The 27633-nt window shown below is 36.1% G+C and overlaps 1 protein-coding gene across 1 annotated transcript in view; it reads left to right on the top strand.

Moving 5' to 3' along the window:
• Positions 1–27633, top strand: part of MYO3B (myosin IIIB) — a 186983-nt gene that overhangs the window by 62617 nt on the left and 96733 nt on the right. Inside the window, exons 10-17 of the mRNA XM_071434937.1 lie at positions 11005–11160; positions 21310–21406; positions 22286–22402; positions 23232–23336; positions 25467–25550; positions 26219–26421; positions 26784–26882; positions 27487–27601. Of these exons, the coding sequence (XP_071291038.1) occupies positions 11005–11160; positions 21310–21406; positions 22286–22402; positions 23232–23336; positions 25467–25550; positions 26219–26421; positions 26784–26882; positions 27487–27601 (976 nt within the window). The remainder of the gene's footprint in view (positions 1–11004; positions 11161–21309; positions 21407–22285; positions 22403–23231; positions 23337–25466; positions 25551–26218; positions 26422–26783; positions 26883–27486; positions 27602–27633) is intronic.

The following is a 27633-nucleotide window of genomic DNA, read 5'->3' as shown; positions in this document are numbered from 1 at the left end:
CTAGACCGTGCTTCACTTTTCAAAAGCTTTACAGCACAGTTTGATCTTCTTATGTAATTTTCTTCATTTGAGTGTCTCTTGATTTTGATGGACCTGGAACAGATTTATAAAATATACCTGATTTCCTTGATAGTTTCCCATTGAAATTTTGTGTTGAGGAAAAAAAAGGATTAGTGAAAATAACTACTGGTCAATTTAAAATAAGAATTTGAAAGATAAGAAGGAAAAGAAATGCCTTTTTTCCACTTCAGTAAGGTTCAGTAGGTTATATATATATATATAGTCACTATATGTATTTAGTTGAGCATCAATAGTATGGAGAGCATGATGAATGCAGCTGTCCTCAAACTAAAATATGCAAATATGCTTTTGCTTTCATTTTTTCTTTTTACAGTGACACTAGGAAATCATGGTTTAGTAGTTGCTAGCATTGTATTCAAAAATCTTACTGCCACTTTTATGAGTGATTTTTAATATTCTTCAATATTTCATTGGAACCAATTACAGCCCATATTGTGTAATGTGGTGAATACTACTATATCATCACTTGTCAGTACTGACTTTTCAAGATAGGTTTGTAAATATGCACATCTGCATTTTGAATCTGTTCTGTTCCTTGGTGTATCCAATTACTTGCAGAGTACAATATCCCTACCTGATACTTTTTTCAAGTAGTTGTGTAGTAATGTACTTCCATTTTAGAAGAAGTTGAAAATAAAAACAGTAATGCAAATTCTATTAGTAGTCTGTGAAAAATGCTGTTCTTTACTATGCTGATCTTTAAGCAGACAGGAAGGTGAGATACAGTGTAATGTTTGACCTACAGAGGAAGGATGTTATTGTTATTGCTGCAGTGTAACTCAGAATCTCTTCAGTGTAGGTAGCAGAAGTACATTCCTCTAGAGCAGGTTGATCCAAGTTCTGATTCTCCATAATGCATGTCCTTGTTTACACAGCAGGGTACATTGGCATCTATAGCAGATTCTGTGTTTAAGTACAAGGGTCACCAAGTGGTGGATAAATTTCATTCTGTATAAAAAACCATTGGTTGCATTGTATTTAAAGGCTGTAGTCTATATTCTGGGGGGGGCAGTACTAATGGATTATATTCCACTTGTGCTTTAGAAAGTCACTGCACCTGGTAAATAAGATTGCATTCCTGTGTCAGGAACATTGTGCATTAACCTTCAGCATTGTTATGTAATTTTTCCTTTCTTGGTGTCTTCCCTTTTAGAAGTCCCTGCTGAGCCTTGGAACAATACAAAAAACTCTGTGAAACATTTCTTAGCATTTGTTCAGTCATTTAGTTCAACATGCACTGGTCATAAAACAAGTCAGATGTTAATACTTTATGGCTAAACTTGCTTTTTAATCTTTTCTGTTGAGGTTTTTTATATATTGAAATTGTATCTTATTAATCATATGGATTATTATTTACTTTTGCATAATTACTTCCTCATCATCAACTTTTGCAGGTTCTCAAGCCTTGCTTTTCATTTTTACGGTGATGTGCATGGTGAAGTAAGGAAATATGCTCATACATGGTTCTCTTAACATGGAGAAATGCAACAATTGTAATAAATACCCTGTGCTATAGCTGCCTCTACTGAAATTGAATTCTCTCTGACACTGTTCTATTCTTGGGCATGTGTTAGTAAAGTTGTTACGATACAGAGGTTACAGGATGTTTTTATGGAGGCTTAGATTTACATTAGTGGACTTTCTAGAAAAATTTAGATAATGAAACATTGGATCATACAACTGCAAACCTTTTAGCCATTACTGATAATTGGCTCATTTATATGCATTAGTTATGCATTTGTTGATGCCTGCCTTGTGACAGCCTAGTTATGATAAATTAAAAGCAGTGATTGTATAAATTCCATAGTGCCTTTTGTCCATATGTTAGGACCTTGCCTGATGTTTCTGTCACCCTTGTGATGAGTGGTTAGCTTTTGAATAATTTCATTATCTACCTCCTTCTTGATGCTAACATCATTTGCATAACAAGCTTATCTGTTCACGTTGCAGGCCAGACCTGTGTATTGACCAAAACTGAGCACGTAGCTTTGGCTAAGCTTTTGATTTCAGTTTGGTTTATGCAATAATTTTCTTCATGCTAAGATTGCCAAACCTGGTCACTGTAGCTTTTTTCCACCCTATTTTGCCATCCCTTGAAATGCCATTGTCTCGAGAGGCTTTTTTTTATAAGTGGTCTCTAACATATTCCAGCGATTTACAACATTCTTGAGCTGGAAGTTTCATTGTTGGTAAATCTTTAGGGTGCTAAAATCATGATCATATATTTTTCAGGAATAAAGTCTATATTGTAAATTATGATACTATTAGCCCAAGAGATGAAGATTTTGCAGCAGCATTTTAGTCAGATGCAATGTTTACAAAATCTGTACTGGGAGTGTGAAGATGGTTTTTAGCTTGGTGAATCTGTTTCCATTCCCAGCTCCGTTGACCTCGACTTGAGATGAAGACTGTAATGTGTTGTTCCCATAAGAATTTTTACAATGAAGACAGGGAATCTGAGTTAGATATTTTGTTTTTAAAAAATACAGAGAAGACACAATTTCAGCTCTCCCTTCTGGCAACAGCCTAATTTTGTATTTGGTACCTACTAAGATAAAGGCAGCACATATATACTTTATTGATACGAGGTCAGTAAGTTCTGTGTATGTGTACTCATCTAAACTGCTGTGATTATGTATGAAAATTTGGCTCTCCAGTCATCATGTGAGCTATAATTAATTACCTTTATCTATATATCAATAGGACTTATACCATATGTGTAAGACCATGTAAACTACCACTGCAGTGGCAAATAATTTTCTTGGCTTGACTGATCTTAAGGGATAAATAAGAGAGTTAATATGTTCTTGTAGCAGAAGAATGCAATAAATTTATTTACATTACATCACAAAATGGTAATTTTAATTAAAATTAGTAGTGGTATCTCCAGAGACAGACATTTTCCTTTTAAATTTATTTAACCAATGATGAGCTATTATGGTTCTTTGAATTAATTAGTCATTCTTGAGCTGGAGGGGATTAAAGAATTAAGAAATTCAGGAAGTAATAAAGTCAAAATGTGAACTTAAGGATTTATGGTCATGTTTATCATCAGAATGTAACTTCTAGCAATGACAAATTGCAAATACAGTACAAAGATAATTTTTTGTCCTGATAAACTCACTTTTTTGTACTTAATTTAAACACAGCTTAGCCAGCTGAATTTCATGTTGATGAGTCTACACTGAGTTATTAACTTAATAGATCATCTAGATTATATAGGTTTTAAGTGGTCCATTTATATTTAACTTCTCTGAATGCAGATAAAGTTTTTTTCACAATTTAAGCAATTGTTTAGTGACAGTCTGTTCATGTTACATAAAGAATATTTTACATTTCTTTCACTGAGAACATGATGTGCATTTGACATAACTTATTAATTTCACAGTGTCTGGGAAGGCAGAGGTTTGCAAATGTCAAAAAGATACAGACTGGGATGTGTAAGGTTATCACCAAATCTGTACATTTTTGCATTTCATTCATTGATGTAGACTCTCAGAATCTGTCTGCAGATGAACTTGAAATACTGAATTAAAGTACCTGACAAAAGATCTCTGCCACTTTTGAACATTGCATGAAACATATGGATTTATACAGAGGAATGGACATATACTATTACTACAGTTATCTTCAAGTTTCTAATGAGTAGTTACAGTAAAAATCCTGCCTCAAATCAGCTACATGCTATAGTGTCAAAGTGGGATGGGTACCTCAGGGAGAATATGTGGTACACATGCAAAACATACTATTTCTAATAAAAAGCTTCAGTTGTCCAAGGTTCTAAAGGGTTTTTGTTTTTCTGGGCCTTGAAAGAGAGAGCAAAGAAACAGAGCAGACTCATTTCTGGTGAAAGGCTATTCATAAATGTCATCATTCAAGAAATAAGTGTATTGTGGTTTTGAGATTCTCCCTAGAGTTGTTCTGATTGTATTTCTGTTGTCACTGGTAAGATTTCAACATGAACAATTGTCAGATCCATGTTAAAGATCTGCAAGAGGTGCAACTCCCTAGAGTTTCTGTTGTTTGTTCTCTAAACCATATATATGAGCCCAAAAAATTGTAATGCTTACTCAGCCCAAACAAGGCTGGGAAACCTACTGTAAGTTTTGAAGATTTAGAAGAGGTAAAGGTATTTACTACACCTAATTTTACAATTTCAGAGCAATAGAATCTTTGTTATGTTTCAGATGTGTGCTCTAAATTATACTGTATGGTACTTGATATTGAACATTAAACTGAAAGAAGATTTATTAAGAAAATAGGTGATGGTGACATTTCAGTGTTTGAGTATTTGTCTCATTCCTAGGGAGGATTAGTAATTTACAGCATTTGCTACCAAAAGGCAGATCAATAATGTTACAGATGTGTTCTGACCATCAGAATTTACACCATGCATGTGATGATTGAGTTCTATGTCATTAATTCCGTCTTTCATCCTGATATCTAATTGTATCAGAATGAACAGTAAAATCCTCATTATTTATCATGGGATGCTGTGCAAGACAGGAGACCTATTTAACCTACACACATATCCCTAGTGCCCAGCATTTACTTTCTGCAAAGGGACAGCTATATATAGTCCTGAAGATAAGGTTATTTCTACCCTGTGAGTCCTGCTGAATTAGGACTGAAAACAGAAATGCTGTTGGCAAAGCTGTCACAGTTTTTTAGTTCACTTTTGTGAATTAGTGACCTGCAGCAGTGGGGGTTGGGCAGGCCTGCAAGTGGAAAGCAGGGAAGTGTCAGAGAAGCAGGCGCATTCCTGCATCTCATTACAGATGTAGTTTATGAAATGTCTTCTCCACCTCTTGGCTGCATGTAACTGACCAGTGCCTGCCACAGCTACATGTGGTACAGAGGTAGAAGGAACACTCAGATACTGAGCATTTTAAGCAGCTAAAATAATCTCAGAGATTATTTTTCCTTCCTTGACTGGAAAGTTTCTGGCCTAGATGATCCTGCTTGTCAGTGTCTGTCCTCCCATTTCTCTAAGCAGGGGGAGTCCACCCATTTGAGGTCATGGTCTTGATTTCATTAATCTTGCATCATGAAGAAACCTTGTAATGTAAGTAATCAGGTAAGTATGCAGAATCAAAAAAAAAAGTCTCAGAACCTAGACACCTCATTCTCCCTGCTTAAGAGAGAGAATGCTCCCTCCTTTCAAGAGGATATGACCTTACTCTTTCCTTTCTTCCTCTGGGAAATTTCCACTCTGGAACCTCAGCTGAACCATTCTAGAACCTCTCTATCTTTGAGGGCAGTCTGGTAACTGTATTTTCTGGGACTGGGATGAGAGTATCTTAGCATTTTAGGATGACCTGGAGTCTGGTTCAAGACCCTGGAAAGTTCTTTTATCCTAATAGCAGAGTCCTGGAAAGATTCCTCACCGCCAGACAGCAGGTACTTGTGCAAGGAGTGAAATAATATGTCGAGGGCAGGAGAGATTGGTCTAGAGCTGTGAGAGGAACAGGTGATGGGGAAAGCACCCTGATGAGACAGAGAGTGGCAGGGAGATAGGGACCAGAGGAGTGGCAGTGAGGGCTTTACCTAACAGATAACAGTTGAACAGCACAGGGACTTTATATCACTGTTACCCAGAGGCTGTTGTGTGAATTCCCCAGCTCTAATGTAGTCTAATATACACAGTCATTATTTCTTCCAAATATTAACCTATGTGTCTTCCATGCATGTAGGTATTAAATAGGTGTTTGAAGTCTGGTTGGACATTGGGGTTATGAGACAAAATTACTTCCAGCAATATACTTCTAGCAGATAAGAAATCACAAGAAAATGTAGCATTTACAAAATGTACTAATTGAAAAAAACCAAAATGCTGGTGATAAATCATAGTGTAACTAAGATGTGAGAGTTGCAGCTACTTGATTTCTTTTTCTTTAAAGAAAGTACTTGGGGTCAAATAGATCATAATAGATCAAATGAAAGAGAATTTCTGAAAGAAAGAACTGCTGCTGCTCTACTTAGATTTCGCTGCAATAGTGAGTGATGTTAGTAATTATTTTTCTATTTTTGAACACACAGAAGACTTAGACCACCACTGCAGTTCTTATGAAATCTGTTTCTTTCCACTTATTCATTAGTAAATATTAGCTCATGAATGCTGATAAATATCTCTCCTTCTGACTGAGCCATCTGATTCGCTCCTTGTGAAATGGCTGTTTACACTGTCGAGACCCAGCAATTCCAACAATGTTATCACCCGAGTGCAAGCAGCCAGTGAATTTTTAGAGGCTGCCTCAGATGGGCCCGTGTGGATGGGAGGCTGCTCTTATCCTCTGCTAATAAATGCTTCATCTTTGCTTGTAATTGTGGCAGAATGGAAATGGTGCTTAGGAGCCTGGCTGTGAGATTGCAGCAAATGGCTGCAACCTATGTTTAATGTAGTGACGCTAATGAATTCTGAGAATTAATTTTCTGCTAAGAAAGCGTGATGGAAGATACTAGAATTTCCAATTAGATAATGGATTGACTTTCATCAAGGCAAACCTACAATTTTTGTTTCTTTTTTCAATCTCCACTTGCTTAGCCTTTCTATTATTTTAGATCAAAAAAATAGACTAAATGTGATACTTTCATCATACCTTATTTGAAACAAATCTTGTAGTAGATTTTCTAGTCAATTTGCTCCATTCAAGCTAATGCACCACCTTTTATTTTTTTTAAATTTCCACGAGCCAAACAATTTGGCTGAATTTGCAGGTGCAGCACATTTGCTGGTTTTATGAATAATTGCAGTATGGTTGATGTTTGACAGTGTCTGAGCTAACTGTCCAAACTGGTTTTAAATGAATGCTCAGATGAGAAGCTGAAGATGTTTTTGTTTTCTTTTTTCCTCAGAAGCAAATCCTTCATTAATAGGGCTTTTTATGTTATATTTCACTTGTACAACGCATTGATTTCAGAATATTTTGTGATGAGGGAAATTGTAAAAGCTGTTTTGTTACTGCACTCTTCCAAATGTTGACATTACTGAATGTTTATTACTTTTTGATTTCCTTTTTTTCTGGCATATATGTTGGATACATCTTCTTCCTGAATTTACTGGCAAGTTTGAACTCAGACACTCATATAGTTAACTTTTCCACACATTATAATTCTATGTCAGAGTGCAGGTCATTAGAAAATGTTGTGATAATTCTCACCTTTGTGCAGGCTTTAGAATTGTAAGAGCTGATATTCTATATTTGTTTTTTTCTGAAGAGCATTATAGTGTCAATACTGCTTCTAGTAGGGGATGATGACACCTTATTGAACACCTGCAGTGACACCAGCAGTCTGATGCATCATTTTTCATTAGCACTTAGGTGGTGGCCCAAGAATTTTTATTTTACAGATGATGTTTACTAAGAACAGCAGCAGCAGCAGGCATTCGTGTTGCACTAAAAGCAACACAGTTGTACTGACAGTGTGTAGAAGCAGAATATCAATAGGCCTTTCCTACATAGAGAGGAATAAGGACAAAGGACTATGCTCTGAGAAACATAAGGGCTATGTTTTCAGTGTCACATGACAGCTTTCCATCCTACATTCCATCACAGCAAGCCTGGTGAGACATCAAATTGGCGCTGAATATTTGAGTACAGACTGAGCCCTCAGTACCTACAGTGACTAAGCTGCAAGCTGTTTACTGCATTTGAAACCTAGCAAGGGCTAATTTCTAGAAGTGACTGTGTCAAAACTTCTGCTGTTTAGAGGCAAACGAGGGTGTGTGCCTCATACACTTCAATTCCCTATGGCCAACCTGCTCTTTCTGCTGCTGTGTTTTGTGACACTAGTGCTAGGAACTTGCCATTTGACTTGATGGATTAAACCAACTCCAGTGGAAATGTTCATTCTCCTGTTAGTCTCTTCCCTGAAGCTGAAGTACTCGCAGATGAAGCTACAGACATGAATTTAAGCAGCTCTCCCTCAGCCTTGCACAGCTGTTAGTTATTAGCTCTCTGCTTTGGTGTGTCATCTCGTTAACCATCTGAAAGGACTCTGTTCTTCCCATGCAGGCACAGACTTGGCACAAGAAGAGGTGTGCTCTGTCTGAGCTTGGAACAGAGAGAGTTTGATCACAGAATCATGTTGATGTGTCTTGTGTCATTAACTTAGTCATCCTGCAATTTAACAAAGTTTTGGTCGTGTTTCAAGCGAAATCCTACGTGAACACAGACTGCAGCAATATCCTACTGCCAGAGGATGAAGGCTGCATTTAGATGAAACAATAGATAAACATTGGTTGTTGCAAAGGGGAAGCATGCACACAAAGTGAATGGTCAGTGGGGGATTGGTAGGATTATGGACAGAAGCAGAGATAATCTGAAAGATCTCCAAGACCACCTCCTTCACAGAATTTACCTGTGCTCATTAAAGCATCTTCCAGATCTAAAAGCTCACATTTCAGGCATGCTAGAGAGAAGCTAAGAACTTTTTTCTCCAAAATGTCTCTTCTTGTTAGGCTTCCACAATGAGTGCAGTATCCTGGACATTTTGATGTCTCACCTAGGGGCCATGTATATAGAAAAACTCTCATGCAACTTCTGCATCCTGTCTGTAGAGTGGTTTCGTGAGTGTTCAGAGCTCAGAGAATTCATATTAATAACTGCAGGCCACCATGTCTAAGATTTGCATGTTCTTCACACTTTTGATAAACACAAGATATCCTGTCTGGAACTGTGTAATTTTTTGAAGATAATCCATTTAAACTGAAAAGTTAGTGCCTTTTGCGATAGGACAAGAGGTAATGGTTTTAAGCAAAAAGAGAGTGGATTCAGACTAGATCTCAGAAGGACGTTTTTTGGGTTGAGGTGGAATACTGACAGAGCTTGGTAGATGCCCCATCCCTGGAAAGAGTCAAGGTCAAGTTGAACAGGGTTCTGAGCAACTTGATACAGTTCATGTCCCTGTGCATTGCAGGGGGTTTGAGCTACATGACCTTGAAAGGTCCCTTCCAACACAAGCTATCCATGATCCTATGATGTAGATTCACTTGGATTCAGTTATAGTACTGAAAAACTCTAGATGAAATCAAATTTAACAAGAACATTTATTTATTAACAATAAAACATAAATACTGTAAAATTGGAATCATTGATAGAATGGTAAAAATCATGAGTGCATGAGCTTTTTCAGACTGAAATCTCTACTTCAGGTACTTGCCATCAATCTGTGAATTTGTATAATGCATAGCACTTATTGTTTTGTTCTCTTTTCCTCTGTCTTCCTGATTAATGTTGTCTTTCTTTTCAAATGCTTTTTTCCTTTTTCTCAGGAAACATGAATTTAAACAGGATTGGCATAGATTGTATTGTCTGTGTGGGTGTATTGACTTTTAAAACTCCCAGATTACAAAAAAGAGAAGGGGTAGGGAGATTGTCAGAACCTGTTCAAGGCTAATGATGGATCTTTTCCTGGAGGGGAAGGACTGGTATTTATAGCCTTGTGCCCAGAGGGGTGGAGATAAAGCAGGTGGTGTTGCTTTAGTGTTTCTATCAGGAGGCTACAGTTCCAGCCTGTAGCAAAATTCACCAAAACAGTTCCAAAACTGGTAACACATTTTACAGACTTTCTTTTCTGGAATAGATGTACAGAACAGGTTAGTAAAATGATTTTCAGGAACCTAAAGTATTAAAGTTATGTTCAAATATATTTCCAGGATCATTTTAAGACCAGACTTTAGTCTTCAGTAAAGTCTTTGAGGTGAGGCTAAACTTTAATAACTTGCTAATGTGTTTGGTAGTATTTGAAATCAATTAATGTGTATGATTTTTTGTAATATAGTTTAAATTTTGTACATTGTTACTTTTATTACTAGAATATAAATTCTAAAAGGTATTGAAGTTTCACTGAACTTTTGGCTAAAATAATAGTCTTGATTTGTGGTATTTGGCCCTGCAAGGGAAGTACTTAGGTACTTATTCAGCAAATATGAAAGGAAATTGTAAAGTATGTAATATGAATGCATCTCATCAAATAAATTCATCTTGAGCTATAATTTGCTAAAATTATAGATACCAGAAGGGAGGTATATACTGAATTGCAGCACTTCTTTTTCACATTCTCAAATAATACCAATATCATTATTATTTGAGCAAGATGAATAGAATGATTTAATATTATTAATTAGAGGATACTTGAAAGCAGTCTTATCCTGTTGGATCATTCTTGTGTTTGAATGGTATTATTTCAGCTTTATTATGCAGAAAATAATTCAGCTTGACTGATGGCTTCTCCAAACTTAAATCTCAATTATATAAATTAGTATGGTACTTTATTTCTTCACTCATTACTAGTTCACCTGTACTGCACCAGTTCACAGAAAGAACTTTGGTACCATTTAATTCTGACTGATTCCTTTCTCTTCCAGACTGAATTGTGCAAGTTTGCAGAATTTTCTGTGATTCTTATGCTAACACTCATCATTGCGATGTACAATATCTGCCCATTGCATTCATTTTAAAACCAAAGCTGTATGTCAGATCTTTTTGAGCAGTGTTGTACCACAGGTTTCAGTTGGGATTTTCAGTAGGCTGAAATCCTACAGTTCATGGTCAACCTCTCATCAGAGAATAGATAGAAAATTAAAATGAAGTATTGTCTATTCCTCTTAATTTTTATGTCTATTAACTGTACAGCACTTACAGGATACAATGTCATTTTTTTTCTTTTATCTAGTGGTAATTAAAAAGAGAGATAAAATAAGCTCAACTTTTTAGCCTTTATACTAGTATTCTTGTGGAGTGCATTCACTTAGCTAAGTATTTTATGCCAGATTTATTGCAGTATGGAAGAGTCTTGTAACATATTGAGGAACTCAAATTTGTGGGAAAAGAAAACAGAGTGACAGCCACAGAGTAAGCTGACTCAATTCATGCTGTAATGATAACATCATTGTCTGAGACCCCGACTTCTCTGTTACAGGTGTCTAATCAAAGATTTTGAGCAGCGTCCTTCGGTCACCCATCTATTGGAACATCCGTTTATTAAGCAAGTACACGGTAAAGACATGTCTTTGCAAAAACAGCTGGCTGAGCTCATCCAAGAACAGCAGCAGCTAGGCTCCATAGCCAAAACAAGGTACTGTACAAGGTCCTGTATGTAGCAATATTTATGCTGCAGCCCTCCTTCCCCACACTTATACTGGAAGCACAAATTGAAACTTTGGATGTGACTTTTACTGTTTCAAATGATCACATTAATGTGTTGAATGCCAATATAATTAGCAACAAGTGCTGCTTGCCTTGTGAATGTAAGAGTCGTGTTGTCCCTTTGATACATTTTAAAGCTAGTTTAATCAGCCATAATGCAACTTTCTTTGCCTTTCTTTCACCCACTGAACTCTGTTCTATAGTTGTTCTCATTTGGCTCAATCAGAAGTGTTGTTAATTCCAGAATGTTCTGATTTGTGGAAATATATGTTGGCACAAACCATAGAATCATACTTTGGTAACAGATCTTTAAAAATACAACTGTGAGCATTCAAGTGACTACTAGAAAAAGTTAAGAAAAGAAAATTTTAAAGTTTGCTGTTTTATTAAATCCTATTAGTAAGAAGGCTGTTCAGTACTGAAAGTAGTTTTGCCTGTATTTAATAGTAACTTCTATTTTTCCATTCAGCCCAATAATTAATTTTAAAATGTGCTTAAAAAGCAACGCATGTTTATCGGCAGGAGTGGCATCTTTTGAGGCTGACTGTAAATGTGTCTTAGTTTAGTTGTTGTCCAGAGGGTGGCAGAATTTCACTGTTTCAAAAGAGAATTAATGCAAATGAACATATTGTCCCAAGCTCAGCAATCATTCTGTAATATGAAATTCTAGAGTTAGATAAGCTCTGGCCCATTATTATAAATAACCACCGACTTATGTTGATGAAGTAAATTAGATGTTATGATTTAGAAGTCATAAACGTGTATATACTTATATTCCAGAAATCTCTGTAGCTGAAATGCTAAAGGCCCAAAAAAAAAAATGTACAAGTTAAAGTAAGGGAATGATTGTTAAGTATAGTTTCAAGGTGGAGCTGACTTGTGTGGGTGGTGAGGTTTTTTTTGTTTGGTTTCGTGGGGTGTGTGTGTTTGTTCTTGTTGGTTTCTTTGTTTGTTTTCTAGGAAAACACACCTGGGAATGCTCACTGTGGGTGGGAGTTATGCCAGCATTACAGTAGAAGTTACAGCTTTATCTCATTTCCTAAGATTCCTTCCCCATATAGCACCTGACAGATCACATTGCCTACAGCTATGGCATGGCTGGCCCAAGAGTATAAGAATTTTTCCAGCTGTTGACCTGATTGCACATTTAGACAGAGTGAAATGATCCTTGTGCTAAGAGAAGCTCAGAAATGGATTTGTCATGGTATTCCAATACATTCTTCTGGGATTGAGCTCCATAATGTGGAGTGACAAAGAACCAAGACCACGCCAGCATTTCTTTCCTCAAGCCTTTTCATGTATTAACTGGGTATGCTCTGACAGACAAGCTACTGCACGTTAGACATGACTGGACTGTAAGAAGGATTTTGCTTCCCAGCACCCTAGTATGAATCAGTGCTCATCTAAGAAAGTTTAGCTCCTTGTCTGTCCTGTCACCATCTAACCCAGCTTAAATACTTTATTTTCAAACAAAAATCTTTCTGATTGTTTTAGCATTATACTATGGTATCCTTACTTCTGTGAAGCACCTGCCCACTGTGATGGGGTCGAGAGCATGTTCAGTGAGGACAAAAATCTACTTACTGTTTACCTCTGAAATCTACAACATATTGTTCAGTGTGATATTCTAAAGATTTTAAGCTTGATCAAATTGGTACAAATTTAATGAGATAGCAAAAGTACATCCCTGCAAAATATTAAGTCCGTGGGCCAGACAGTTGATGCTGGACTAGAAACATGAGATTATTGCAAAAGAACCAACCACTATGAGCATCTAATTAGAATTTTCCCCAGAGGATTGGCATAGCCTCGTAACAGTAAAAAACTTGGCTCTGTAATAGGGCTATTGTACCCCCTAGAAAAATTTTTACCCATTAAAGGCCTTTAAAACCTTTGTAATGCATCTACAACATAATTTTCAATACAAAATTTGACATGCAGAAGAACATATGACCAGATGGTACTGTAAAAAATTTACTGGCATTCATTTGTTATGATCTGTAGAAGTCATCTGAATGTATAGTCACCACTTCAAAGTAAATAAGGCCAATTCAAATCCATGTTAGGTAAAACTTTTCTATTACAACATTGAACATAGTGCATGTTTTTTGCTAGGCTTAACTTCAGTACATTTCTTCAGACCTCTGAACTAAAGGGGCTCTTTCTTGACCTTGAGCTCAAAGAAGTCTGTTAACACACATTTGTTGCTATCGCCACTTTGTTGCTGATGAACATACTGTTGTTACTTTTCCATGAAGCAACTTACTAGAAAATTTTATATTCTGATTTCCTTAGTTTAAAAATTATTAATAAAAATAAAATGCTTATGCTGGTAAAAGACCACTTTTAAAATTAACATTAACATTAACAATTCATCCTGTCTTTTTACTGAAAAGGATACTCTTTGAAACTTTTCCACTAGTTCTGTTTTTCCCTAAATCATTTTCATTGGTGAGGTGCAGATATCTTTGATCCTTATGCAAATAGGTGTTTTTAGAAAACCCAGCTGGAATATCCCTCTTTCCACACTTGTAAGGAGAGAGAATATTCTTTTTTTCATCTATTGGCATCTTTTACACTGAAATTCTTGTGTTTTGGCATTTCAGCGTTAGCTTTCCACTCCTGCATTGCCTGTGTCTTACACTCTCATGAGGAAAAACTTGGTGAGAAAGTCTAATGTCACAGCTGTGTAAAGATGAGCCCTGGGTCTTTTCTTTCTTATCCATATCCCTTTTATAAGCTATCAGTTAACTGTATTCGTTTTCTAACAATACCAAAGCATAAATTGCTAATTAGCATCAATGCACTGTCCATTAACAGCTTTGACATAGTAACAATTACATGAAGTTTAATTCTAAGAAATTTATTCAGTGTTAAGTAGTCCACTAGTTCTATTTTTATAGAAGTTCTTCAGTCCTTGAAAAATAAGGGTTAGTACATCAGAATGTTGCTTCACATGTAGTCATTCCAGCCATGCAGAATTTTTCTTCCCCATCTATTCTAAAGTCAAATACAGAATTCTTTTTTAACACATGGATACTGATTTCTAGGTCATCGTGGGAGTCACAGCAGTCTTATTCCTATCAATATGTAGCTGCCTCTAGGCAGGAAGCATTTCTTAAAATCAGGGAGGATGCTTTCACAGGATCTCACTCAGTTTTTTCCTATTTTTCCTTCTTTTTTTTTTTACTTTCATGCTTCTGTATTCACACAAATACTATAAGGTGGTTGTTCACATAGTGTCCTTATGCATAGAAACATTGTGAGAACAAGAAATATCATTCATTCCTAAAGACTTGTACCTCATGTAGCATAAAATTGGAGAACGGAGGAAAAAAGAAGGAATTTAGGTACAGCAAGGTACATTGCTGAACCTCAATGTTCTGTGCCAGCAGAACAAGCAAACATTGGTCAGGAATGATAAGCAGAACTATAAATATGTTTTTGTTACAAAAATAATAATGAAGTGTTGATATACTCAGTGTGTCTGAGTGTGATTAATAATGTATTCTCTAGGTAAGAAGGGTACACAAGTCAATCTTACCACAAACTTGCTGTACTTCAGGGGTAGGTTCCTCAAGAATTCCTGTGATCGCTTGTCATTACAATGCCAAGAATGTTTAGGCACCTCCTGAATTTAATACAATATCATAGTAATGGTTGTGTTCTGTTCCTGAGTCTCACTCTGATTTGCTGTGTAATCTCTGTTCTATCACTTGTCCTCAATATTTCTCTGTTCCTTTCACTTATGAAATGGTTATTAATAGTTTTACTTAATATATCATACCTATGGAAAAGAGCAGTTTGCTGAGGCAAGAACTTTGTCTTGTTCTATAAAGCCATACTGTACTGTACTGTTAGGTTGCTGCAAACCTGGTAATGAGGAGAAACATGTATAATGCCTGGAGCTCTAGCCATTTTTATATTCATTCTTCCTGCCCTAGAGCCTGGGGAATGCTTTGGGAAGGCTCTAAGCAGAGATATGTTACAAATTATGGCTATTATTCATTCTCATTTAACAGTAAACATTTTCTTTGTGGATATTATATTGTTGTTAAATAATGTTTGAGTGTGTTTGATAATCCATTAAGGGAGGTTATGAGAGAGCTGCTCACTTTCCAAATACACCTCTTGATCTCTTGAACCTATTAGTGTGGTTGGTTGTTTTTTTGATTCATAGTACAAGGGATTCCAATATACAGCCTGCTTAAGGAGAAAGTCAGAAGAGATTTAGTGTGTTTCCTAACATTGCTAAATTTTAAATGACTCTTTGTGCTGTCTACACTGGCAAAATGCACTGCAAAAAGTGAGTGTACTCTCTGGTGTTTGCTTATAAACATCAAATATTTTCCCCATATTTTTGTCCTCGTCAGGACTTTATCTCAAGCTGGCAAAGCCAGCAGCTGCTTCAGTGTTGAAAAAGTTGAAAAACAGATGTAAAAACTTTCAAAGCCTTTTAAGCTAGGAATTATACCAAGTTCCATAAATAATGTTTAAAAATACAATGGAGCTTGTCATGGAGACATTGAAAAGGGAAGCTCACTTGGAACCCTGGTATTCTGTCTGTTGTCCCAGCCCTTCCTTGCATAAATTATGATGATAAAATCTTGTGTCCTTTAGGAAAACTTTCTCCAAAAAAAGTAACCCTTCCATTTTATTCCATAAAAAAACAAACAAACAAAACAAAAAAAAACCAAAACAACCTCTTTCATGGCTTGTGAGTAGAACTAATGGAAAACTCTAGAATTTTAAATCTTTAACTGAAGGCCTTGAAAAGGACCATCAGCAAAAGGAAATGAAATTAAAATGTTCTGTTTTTTTCTTTTCCCATTTGAATGTACCACAATTAAGACATTATCTACTTGTGCTCAGTCTTAAAATAACAGATTGCTCTGTCCAGAATAGCACATAGGAGAAAATCTAAAAAAGAAATGTCATAACAGTACATGAGATGGAGAAATTCAAGTGTAGTAACAGATCTATTAGCTGCCTTTTTACTGTGGTGGGGAAGCAGAACATGAGGGAGGAAAATACCTGATTAAAAGCTTAGAACTGGAGACAGGGAAGAAGAGTCTTCACAGAATGCACTCTAAAACTTTTGCTCTTGGTAATATTCTTTGAAACTGTCTTTCAAAATTTTAGATATTGTTGGTTTCTGTGTGGCATTTGGCTGTTCCTTCAGAGGAGGTAATGTGGAGCATCTCTATGAATTGCAGTAGATAAATCTATATTAATTTTGAAGTAATAAAATATTTAATAATCACCATTTGAAATCTACATTTATTCAGTTAGCTCTGTCTATCAAATGTTGCTGGAGGTGAGGTTGAGAAAAAACAGGGTCCTCTGTATTTCCTCAATAACCAATGGTATTAACCTAACTCCCAATGTAAAAGTTATATAATGATTTGATGTTTGACAGTTAATGTTGATCAAGCATTGAATAGTTTGGGTTTTATGGTTCAAAGTGGCAGCTTCCCAGTTATCAGCAGGTTTAAAGAGGCCAGCTTCAGACATGGCTCATCCTTCTCTTGGATGTTTTCCTGCAGAATAAGTATCTTATGTTCCTGTCTGTAAATAGGTTTCTTCATAGGAATCAGAAAAGACCTACTAACCTCTGGTTTCAGTTTTTAAAAGCATGAAAATCTTCAACACTTGCATGAAGATGGTTTTAAACAAGCTTAAGGTAGACTATTAATAAGGAGTTCAGAGATTACAGGTTTGGATGATTCTGGGTCAGTGTGCTATTGCTGGGTCACCATTTAGAGGTTTGTTTCTGTAGTGGGGAACAGACACTTGTGAAACCTTGCATTTTGAAGGGAAAAAAGCAAATCTGTACTTCGAGAAGAATCAAACTTGAAGAAGCCTTGGGAAAAAAGTAGAAAAGGGGAAAAAAAAAAAAGAAAAGAGCATTTAATGTTTGAGAAGGGCAGGAATATTCAGGCTACCTTGTCAGATATTAGAATGACAGTACCATGTCTTGGCAGCTTCCCCCTTCTCGTGAACCAGCTGGATTGCAGCAGCAGTCCAAGGAAGTAATTCTTACTAGCAGATATCAAGCTTCTCTGCCAGCTCACATTTCATTTTGAAAGCAATTAACAGCAAGGAACTTGATTGCATCCAGCCAGTAATTTTCTTTGGACTCTGAGATAATAACAGAAACAGAACAAAAAATAGTTCTCTGATGCTATACACAATGTAATTTAAGGCAATTCTTCCAGCCTCCTTCTATATGAATATTAGGTAAATGAGTTTAAAACTCCTTTTTCTCCCTTTTAATATATTTTTTTAAAATCTCAAAGCTCCTGTAGCCCCCCAGAAGTGATCCTGTTCTGAGTATAGTGCATGTGTTTTTTACTGGAGGTTGTAAAATATAGCTGTAGCATTTATATTGTAATTAAGGCTGTGCTGGTGTCTCTATAATGACGTTGCTTCAGCAAATTACTTCAGGCTGAAACTTGATGTAAAGGAGCAAAATTTAGTCTTTGCACTGCATGGAAAGTAGTCTGTGTATCTCTGTGTGGCAGTATCACACTCTCCCTTTTTTTGTTTTTCATTGTATTGAGTATTTTTCTTGTAAATCTCAGGAATTAATTTTAAAATTGGCAATAATCTAAAGAAGACCAAATACAGAAATTGTACCTTTGTGAATCCTAGAAACAAACAGTAAACATAAGTGCTTAACTGCACCAAGAGGCCAAAGTAAAGGCCACTTGCAAGGCCCTAAAGATGTTAGGGGTGGAGGAGCAAGATTAGGGAAGAAACTTCCCAAAGAAGGCAAAAATTCTTGGTCTGTGTTGCTTTGTTGCTTAGGTTGGACCTGCCAGCAAAATGATTTTTTGATCTAGAAGTCAGTGTGATCCAGCTAGCTTTTCTTTCCCCATCCCTTGGTAGCAGGATAGAGGAGTGTACAGCTATTTACAGTGTACTTCTACTACTCTAACTGGTTACTTTCTTTCAAACTATATCTTTACCACCAGTAGAACAAATGAATGCTTCCTACCTTTTCAAGAAATGGTTCTCTCAAGGGAGAAATGCTTCTTGCCTTTTGCTCCTCCTACAAAAACTGCCCCTTCCAGCTACTCCTGCATGATCAAATGGTAACAGGAGGGTGCTTCAGAGCATAGAGCCTTTTTCAACAGACAGTGCTCAGCACCAGATTTCTGGAATCAATCTAATGCTGATCTTCAGGTCTCTTCTGACCCAAACCATCCTGTGATGCTCTAATAAAGTTAGGTACCTTGAGTGACTGGCCCTTTGCAGCCTTTATGGCAGTTGTTTTGTTTTGGGAAGAGACTGCATCTTGCAGGGATTGCTTCAGAAAATTACTGTAAGCTTAGGGAAGATAACATAACATCTTTGGTTTCCCTTTTGCTTAGAGTTTGTACTTTTTATATATTGCCAGAAAGGAAAGATAATTGAAAAAATGGTTGATAATTCTACTTTATTGTAGAATTATCTAATTCTCTAATATATTTATTATTAATGCACTAAATATACTGATAGTTATTTCCCCAATTAAGAGTTTTTCCTTCTGCTTTTTAAGAATTTTTAACGTATTTATTAAAAGCAGATTGTCTTTCTGGTGTAAAATTGTGGAAATAATTAAAGGTTACTGTCTGGTTTTTTCCTTCCCACTCTATCAATGCACTGGAGGACATAGGGTCAGTAGAAAACTGATGAGGCCAGCAGGAGATTGGAAGCTAATGTGATGTTATGCTCCTAATATCCTCTTCTTAATCATGTACTTAGGAAAATGAGTTCAGTGCTGGAAAATATTTACACAAAGGTATATGTGTTTTACTTATATTTAATGCAGACCGGTTTCCTTATATATTTACATAGTTTTAAAAGGAACCCTTTCCAATAAAAAAAAATTGATTGGTTTATCACTAAAGGTGAACAAACAGCAGGAGTTTAATACACAATCAGATAACAGATTAGGTTACAAAGCCATTCTTCAATTAGACATGCTTAGGTTTGAATGTGCCCTCTTCCCCCTCCTCCTTGCACCTCTGGTAGATGTGTCCCTACTTGCAGTTTGTTGCAATTCAGTATTGTGGCTATGATGCTTTGCTCCAGGAAGAAAAAGCTTCACAGATGAGTTATGTTAGCTAAAATGTCTAGCCATTGCTTTGTTAGTTACATCTTAATGAAGTAAAGCAACTTTTAAAATATTTCCTTCATTTATAGACTGAAGGGTGCTCCCGTCTCTAACTGATTTACATTGCTTACAACATTATTTTTCTATGCAGTAAAATAAGAGCTTGAATTCTGGTTTGAAAGGGAAACAACACTTAAAAACCCTAGTAGTACATCATGCATTCTAACTCCTTTGAGGAGTTGACTTGTCAGCAAAGTGTAATATTTTTGCATATAGTGACTCAGAAAAAAAAAAGCCAAAAAGAACCCACAACCCGATACCTAATCAAAGACCATAAAAGGGAAGATTTAACTGAATGGAGTTTTCAACAAATTCAAATGGTCTCCATACTGCCCACTGGAAATGATACCACTATAACAATTTTTCTTTCATAGCTTCTAGTCTTCTTGTGTCCTTTCATTGTTTCATATGTACAACAGAAAGCAAACCACCATCTGTGGGAATGTAAGTGGGACTGTCAGCAAAACCTGCTGTCTTCCCACTGTTTTATTTCCTAGCTGACAAAACAGTTTGCATGGTTTTATTTAGTTTCAATTCAAATAAACCATTATAGTTTTCCAAAACTCATTGAGTAGCCAAAAGGAAATGAGGAAAATGAATAAAAATAGACAGAAAAGTATGATCATTTGATGTGACTCACAGTTACCAGGCAAGCTGTATTCATGACTAACACTCTTCTCCTTCCTCTGTATTAGAGGCTTTCCTTACAATAATTCTTCTGATGATGTAATAGCTCTTGGATATGAAAACATTCTCTTTACTGAATGAAAGCTGATTAGCTTGAAATATAGAAGCATACATAAAGGGAGAAAATGAAAATGCCTCAATGTTTATTTTTTAAAAAGGATTCCAAGAGCATATGAAGATATGATTAAGGAAACCTGCTACATCTTCATATTAACCTTGAACATTATATAGATAAACAAGTATTTCCTGCCAAGTTACAGTGCTGTTCTGTTACTGCTTGGTATAATATTTAGCCTTGTTTTGGGAGGCCTGATCATGTGGCTCTTACTTTCTACATGGCAACCAGTGCAAAAACAATCTGTCAAGGACTGTCATTGAGGATCAATGCTAAATGTTACACAGCAGGATGCAGACTGTATCTCTGTGGGTGTCCTTCTACTATGCTTTGATTATGTTTGTTGTAAAGAAAAGCAGAGTTGTGCTTACAGCATTCATATTTCACACCCTCTGTGCAAGACATGTTACAGCCTTTAATTTGTTCCCTTTCCAACGTGATGTGTTGTTTAAAAACATTACACCACAGTTTCAAAGATTCCTTCAGTATAATCTGATTATAAAGGGGTTATGTGACAGTTTGTCTCTGCTGCTTGTTGTGTGGCTTAAATCTCTGGAGACAAGCTGACTGAACATCCATACAATTTAGAGTCTGATGGCAGCTGTGGTTCAAAAACGTTGTTTTGGGCCACATCTAGGGTCATCTGAGGAGGCACTTTGGCATACATCAAGGTAACAGTAGGATTTTATCCTACTTACTGCTTCTTATATCTTCTTTAGATGACAGTACTATAGCTGGGCACGTGGGGGTAGCATTTAATTAAACTGAGTGGTAGTTTATTAACTTAGAGCAGGGAGGGAAGGGAAAAGAGGAAGAATTTTTTAGTTTACTGAGTGTGAGTAAAGGAGTAGTGAGTATATAAGTAGTAAATCTTTGCTGGACATGGATAAATAGATAGGGTTATATATTGTGAAAGAGAAAACAGATAGTACACCAGACAGCAAGCTGACCTATTGCTTTTATAAAAGGATACTGCAAGGAAAATTCCACATTTCAGAGAGCAGGTCTGTGTTTGTGCATGACAAAAACATTCACCCAGGACTTCCCTTTGCATCTTAGTGTTTCCTGTCTCTAATACACTTTGATAACCCTGGTGCTCTGCTAACAACTTCCAGGCATGAAAGAATACATACTAGAAGATCCTACCATGTGGACAGAGCTGACAAGTTCTCTCTAGATGATGATCTGGTAAATCTAGAAGTTCTCAATGAGGTACTGTATTGTCTGGGTAGCAGCTTCTGACAACTGCACCTCACATTCTTGCCTATTTCTGCTTTTTAGGAATCTCTTAGCAGAATGAGAATATTTCCTTCTTGCAATCTTTTGTCCCTTCAAGGCAAAAGAATTCTCACGTGACTGATCTGCTGCCCTCACTTTGTTAATTTATATAGTTGCGTAAAAGTAGGAGCAGTGAATACTATAATGTGGAAAAGCTTAATTATGAATGATGCTAGTTCAAATTATTTTTGTGAGTTTCCTAAAATGCCAAGTTCAGTCATAAAGATGTAGTTTTAAGTGATTTTTTCTAAAATAATTGATTTATATAGGATAACATATTATCTACTGCTTCTGGCTAAAAAATGACAAAACTATCCATTTTATATTTCACTGTATCAGCTATTTGCAAAGTATCTGTAAATTTTTGTGTTGATAATCCTTAAATTACATGCCAGCAAGAAAAAGGCATAATACTAAACTGTGCTATTGTCCTGTTCAAACAGTTTTACCACTACTTAAAATTTAATCCTTGAAAAATTATTATCCTTGTTTCATGGCCAAATAAAAAAAAAATTAAATGGACATGTACTGTGAAGTGCAGCAATAATGTCTTACCACCATTTTCTCTTCAAAAGATTTACTTCTCAGGCTAATATAAGAAAATATTCTAATTTCCATTTAGGACTTGCCATTTAAGTTAGTTTTATGACACTAGCAAGAATTTTGAAAACATTTTATTTTGTGCGCTTGGCATTTAAAATATAATTAGAAACACAATAAGTATTTCTTAAACAGTGATCTCAGTATATTTATAAAAGTCTCCCTAAGTGGGAAAATACTCTATAACTATCAAACTTTCTTTAATTTTCTCAGGATACCATTATCCATCAGCTGCAAAAACGTTATGCTGACTTACAGATTTATACTTATGTTGGAGACATTTTAATAGCCTTGAACCCCTTCCAGAATCTCAGCATTTATTCTCCCCAGGTAAGAGAAATTCCAAGCTGTAGATGGAAGTTGCTTTACATTTTATATTAACACCACTAGTTAAAATACTTAAGTGATGCTGGAAGTTAGGAGCACAGACTAAACCTCAGCCTTTTCTTTTTCCAGAACAGTGTGGCTAAAAATTTGGTTTATTTTGTTTGTTAAATTTGGTTTCATTTGATTTTATTCACTTCTTGGAGGCACAAATTCCACATGAGGGACAAAGATTACCCCAGGCACAGCTGTGCCTCTTGCCTAGCATTTAGGGCTTTCTTCTTGGAAACAGAAGATGGTTATATGAACCTCCTCATCCTGAGGTTTTTGCTTGCTGAAGAATTGCTCTGACTGAAGCTTATTATATGTTCTGTGCCATCAGTTCTGCCTTAAAAGAAGCAAATCAATCAAATGCTGTAAGCATAAGTTTAATTCCCTACAAATATGAAGAGAGGCGGAGCTAGAAAGAACTTAGTCCCCATGGATGCCAAAATCAGGGCTTCAGATAGGGGGCCAGAATTCAGATTCACTGTAAGTTTCTTTTGTATGAGCTGGTTATCTCCTTGATTGAAGGCTTGTGTTTGAAATTCTCTTCCTTGTGATACAGCTCTCTTCATTGTCTTGTGTGGGAAACATCAGTGTTGTAATTTGTGTACTGGAAGTTGGGTAGTGCCAAGAATTACCACTCCTGTTCCAGCTGATTCAGTGGAAATTCTGTGGTATAACAGGCAACTCCTTTCTGTTGAACAGATGATAGTCACTGTCTTCTTCTCAGTTCTTAGTTATGTAGCTGAGTTGCATGTTTTGACTATTGTGTGCATTTCTTTGAATTTAGTTCTCCAAGCTTTACCATGGTGTGAAGCGTTCATCAAATCCGCCCCACATATTTGCCTCTGCAGATGCTGCCTACCAAAGCATGGTTACATTTAGCAAGGATCAGGTAAGGATCTGTTCATTTTGGTTTAGGTTTTGTATTAATCATACTGCCACTGTGCTACAGGGCTGTGAATAATGTTCTGTTAAGTTGTATTTTGGGAATTTTTTTCTTTAAGCATTTTATTCCTAAATCAGCAAAACCAGAGTAGAAATCTGGTCAGATTTGGGAGTTCTGAAGAGGACACAGTGATATGAAAGGGACTGAAAGGTCAAATTAGATGATGGAGGTACCTGACCAATATAGTTTCCTGGACACCCATGAAGTTCTGGCTGTTGACTCCAGCAGCAAAGTATTGCAAATATTCTGATTCTAGGTCTGTCTTGACTTAGGTATTTCAGTAATTTATACTTGTGCTAAATAGAGGGTTCTCAATGCCATAACAGATGTTAGCCACTTTTCTGCTGCAAAAAGACACTAAATCACAGAAAACAGGAACCAGTAGCAAAATTTTTTAGTAAAATAAAGTATGGTTCTATTATAAATGTAATAAAGACAAAAATCCAATTATATAGCAATCATTTTAATGAGAATAAAATACCATGTGGTGGAAGATTTTACTACATTCTTAAGATTATAACTTCATACTCTTTCTAATTTGGTGTGCTGTGTGTACAAGAATATTGAAGGCTGATAATTATTTTTGTTTATAAAATTCTCCTTATTTTACCCTGGACATCACACAATAATTAATAGAAAATGTTCTCTTAAAGTCACAAAACCAGAATAAAGTAATAAAAAGCCTGAAATCAGAAAATGCCAAGAAAATAAGACAAATAAAAGAGGAATTGAAGAGGAATTGAAAATTGAAGAGGAATAAAAAAGGAGTTTTACTGTTATATGAAAGTACACTGGCCTGGGAGATGGGTAATACTTCTTTAATGACTTACGTGTTCTTTGATGGAGGTATTAAAGAAAAGAAATACTCATGTTAGAGTAACTTATGTGAGAATTTGTTATCTGAGGAAAAATATTGGTCACCTTAGGACAGTTAGGTGGTGTAATCAATGTGGTACCTATTTCCTACAGCAAAAATAACTGACAGGAAGCAAATAAATGAGCTGCAAATGTCATATTGCATACATTACGTAGAGTTGGTCCTTGTTATCTGCTGTCAGACACCACAGGGTACCACCAGGTGACTGCTGCAGCTTTCAAACCTTTTCACAAAATTCAGTTCTATATGAAGGGGCATTGCAACAAGTATTTTAGGACCTTGTATCTTTTCCTAGCAAAGAATCTTATGTATACACAGTATCATGCAAATAGTTTTTGGATGTTTGCAGAAAAACCTGTGAATCTATGCAACTGCTCAGTGTTAACATTTTAATTATATGTCAGTTGATAATGTACCTTAAGTAGAATAATATTTGTACTAGTGGTCTGTAGAATATATGGGGGGAAAAGGGTAAATAATAAATGCTGTTAAGAATTCAAACTTTCCATGATCTGCATTCTTCAGTGTTCAGGTGGGAACTGGTATTCAACTTCCATTTTGCCCATGAAGCATAACAGCAGAGAGAAGGAAAGTGATTTAGACCATTCTAGGTAGCCTCTTGAGTCTGGAAGCCTTTTGAAGAGCCTATAAAATACCATGTGTTAGGGACTGCTGGCACAGGAAAAAGGTGGATATGTCCTCCCAGAATCACCCAGTGAACAGTTGCACATTTTTTCTGAAATGTTTAGGTGTGCTAGTTTGCTGTTCTGGCTTGAATATCAGCATCACCTACAGAATAGCCTCTCTACACAAGACCTATTATTTAAGATTATTTTTCATAACAAGCTTTTGGTCAGTGTGTCAAAACCAGCTGTACCCTGTGACTCATGTTAATTCACATGAAGTCAATGTAGTGAGCTCAGACATGGTCACTTGTTTATGTACTCTAGCCCTTCAAAATTCAGTCACTGCTTCTCACGTGGACCTTGGGATCGGGCATTGCAAGATGCATTTTAGTAATCCAGGGAATAAATTACTACACTGAGCCTTTGCTGATGTCTCCTTTCAGAAGGGAGTTGACCCTTCAAGTATTCTGTAGTTTTGGTACTAAACATGAAATAACAGGTAGGAATAGTAATAGAAGAAAAAAACAACCATACGGTGAACTATGCACTTAAATATTTTGTTTTTGTGTTCAGTGCATTATCATCAGTGGGGAAAGTGGTGCTGGAAAGACAGAAAGTGCCCATCTGATCGTCCAACATTTGACCTTCTTGGGAAAGGTATTTCCTAGCCAATTATGTAAAATTATGAAGAAATCCTCCCAACTCTATCCCAATGTTCACTTTATTCAATCTTTAATACTTAAAGCTGTTCATGTGAATTGTCACCCTTGATTTAGGGACATAGTAATCATGCATGTGAGAGTATTGAATTAAGATCTGAGAGTGTGACTCACACCAAGCCAGTCAATAGTTTTTTAAAGAGAAGGTTCCAGATTCTGAGTGTTCAGTACCTGTAGGTATGTACAGTGTTTATCACATATAACATTATTTATACAATAAAGAATGAAAAATATTATTTTGCTCTAATCTTAGATGATCTTACACATTTAAATGTTATGAGTAATTCTATTAACACAAAATAATTGGAAAATTAACCATGTCAGCTTAGCCCTGAGTAGGCATCTTTAGTCCACTGTGCTTTTAGTACTCTTAACTAATTGTAAAACAGGTCAAAGGTGGAACAATTGCAGAAAAAGAAGTTTGCTACCTTTGGGAGATTTTATCAATTTGTTAGACCTCCTATTGTATAAATAGAAAGGTTAGCACAGTACCTCGTTCCATACAAGCATGAGAAAAGGATTCTTTGCTTCTGGAGCAAGAATTGGATTGGGGGTAAGCATTATATTATCTTAATTATCCTTCTGATTTGTATCCCTTCTGTCAAGGCCAATAACCGTGCTTTGCGTGAGAAAATTCTCCAGGTGAATCCTCTGGTGGAAGCATTTGGGAATGCCTGCACTGCCATCAACGACAACTCAAGTCGCTTTGGAAAATATCTGGAAATGATGTTTACACCTACAGGAGCTGTAATGGGGGCAAAGATTTCTGAATATCTACTTGAAAAATCAAGGGTCATAAAACAGGCTGTGTAGGTATATTAATTGTCTGTCCTATAGCATTTATGTAATGTTTGAATTGATTTAATTATCAAAAATTCTGTGGTTTAGATACTTTTCTGTTCTAAAATAAAATCCTTTGTACCAGCGCTATGACAACAGAATGGTCCTGTTCTTTTGGAGTTAAAACCAGAGCAACTTAATTCTTTGGGATAATGTTGTGTTCAGTGGGTTTTCTGTGTTTCACAGCTGCTAATCCTACACTACTAAAACAAGTGGGAGATTTGCTACCTTGCTTCAGTGAGCTCATGATAAGAACTACTTTTACATTTGTCGTACAAGATGCCACAAGAATAAACACAGATGCTTTAAAAGGACACTTTTTCTTTTCCAGGGGAGAAAAAAATTTCCATATATTTTATTATATTTATGCTGGCCTTTATCATCAGAAGAAACTTTCTGAATATAGACTTCCTGATAAAAAGCCCCCTAGGTAACTATTGCTCACTTGTTTTAACTGCTCATTGTAATTAGCTATTGATCAGCACTTGCTTTCAGTATGATGCCTTCAAATCTCTCTTAATCCTTCTCCATTCCTTAAGGATCTTTTTTAATCCTCCCAAGGTGGGAAGAAGATGGACACTAAGGCATTATATTATTTGCATTTGTTTGAGAAGTTGAACTATTAAAACAGAAGGAGGAAGAACCAAGCTCATTATGTAGATATTTTGTCATACTTTGAAATGCAGACAACCCTCCTTATGATTTCCTACTGTAATGCTTCAGGTTCAGGAAGAACCCAGAATATGATTTGGAGGTTTTTAATTGATGTTTGTACTTGGAGTGCATCTGGTCTGTACTGGGTGGGGGGGGGATGTGTGTGAAATATTGGTAACATAATTAGACATTAACAAAGAATAATGCAGATGTTAATGCAACAGAAACAAAAGCTTCTTATGAATTAGCATCAAAATAGATCATTGAAAGTTATTGAGATAAATGTTGTTTCCAGTTACTGGGGTACTTGCATTTCAGTCACTGGAGCTTGTATTGGCATATGTGGTAGTGTGATGCCTTCTTTCTCTCACTCTATTTAGATATATTGATAATGAAACTGGAAGAGTAATGCATGATATTGTTACTAAAGATTCCTATGGAAGACAATTTGAAGCAATTCAGCATTGTTTTAGAATTATAGGATTTACTGATGAGGTAAGAGATTCAGTTGCTAAGCCATTATTGAC

Source organism: Agelaius tricolor, unplaced genomic scaffold, assembly GCF_023055355.1.
Source record: "Agelaius tricolor isolate 1412-34295 unplaced genomic scaffold, bAgeTri1.0.p SCAF_10, whole genome shotgun sequence".
NCBI classification, from domain to species: domain Eukaryota; kingdom Metazoa; phylum Chordata; class Aves; order Passeriformes; family Icteridae; genus Agelaius; species Agelaius tricolor.
Note: the sequence above shows the minus strand (reverse complement) of the source record. Positions and strands in the feature narration are given on the sequence as shown.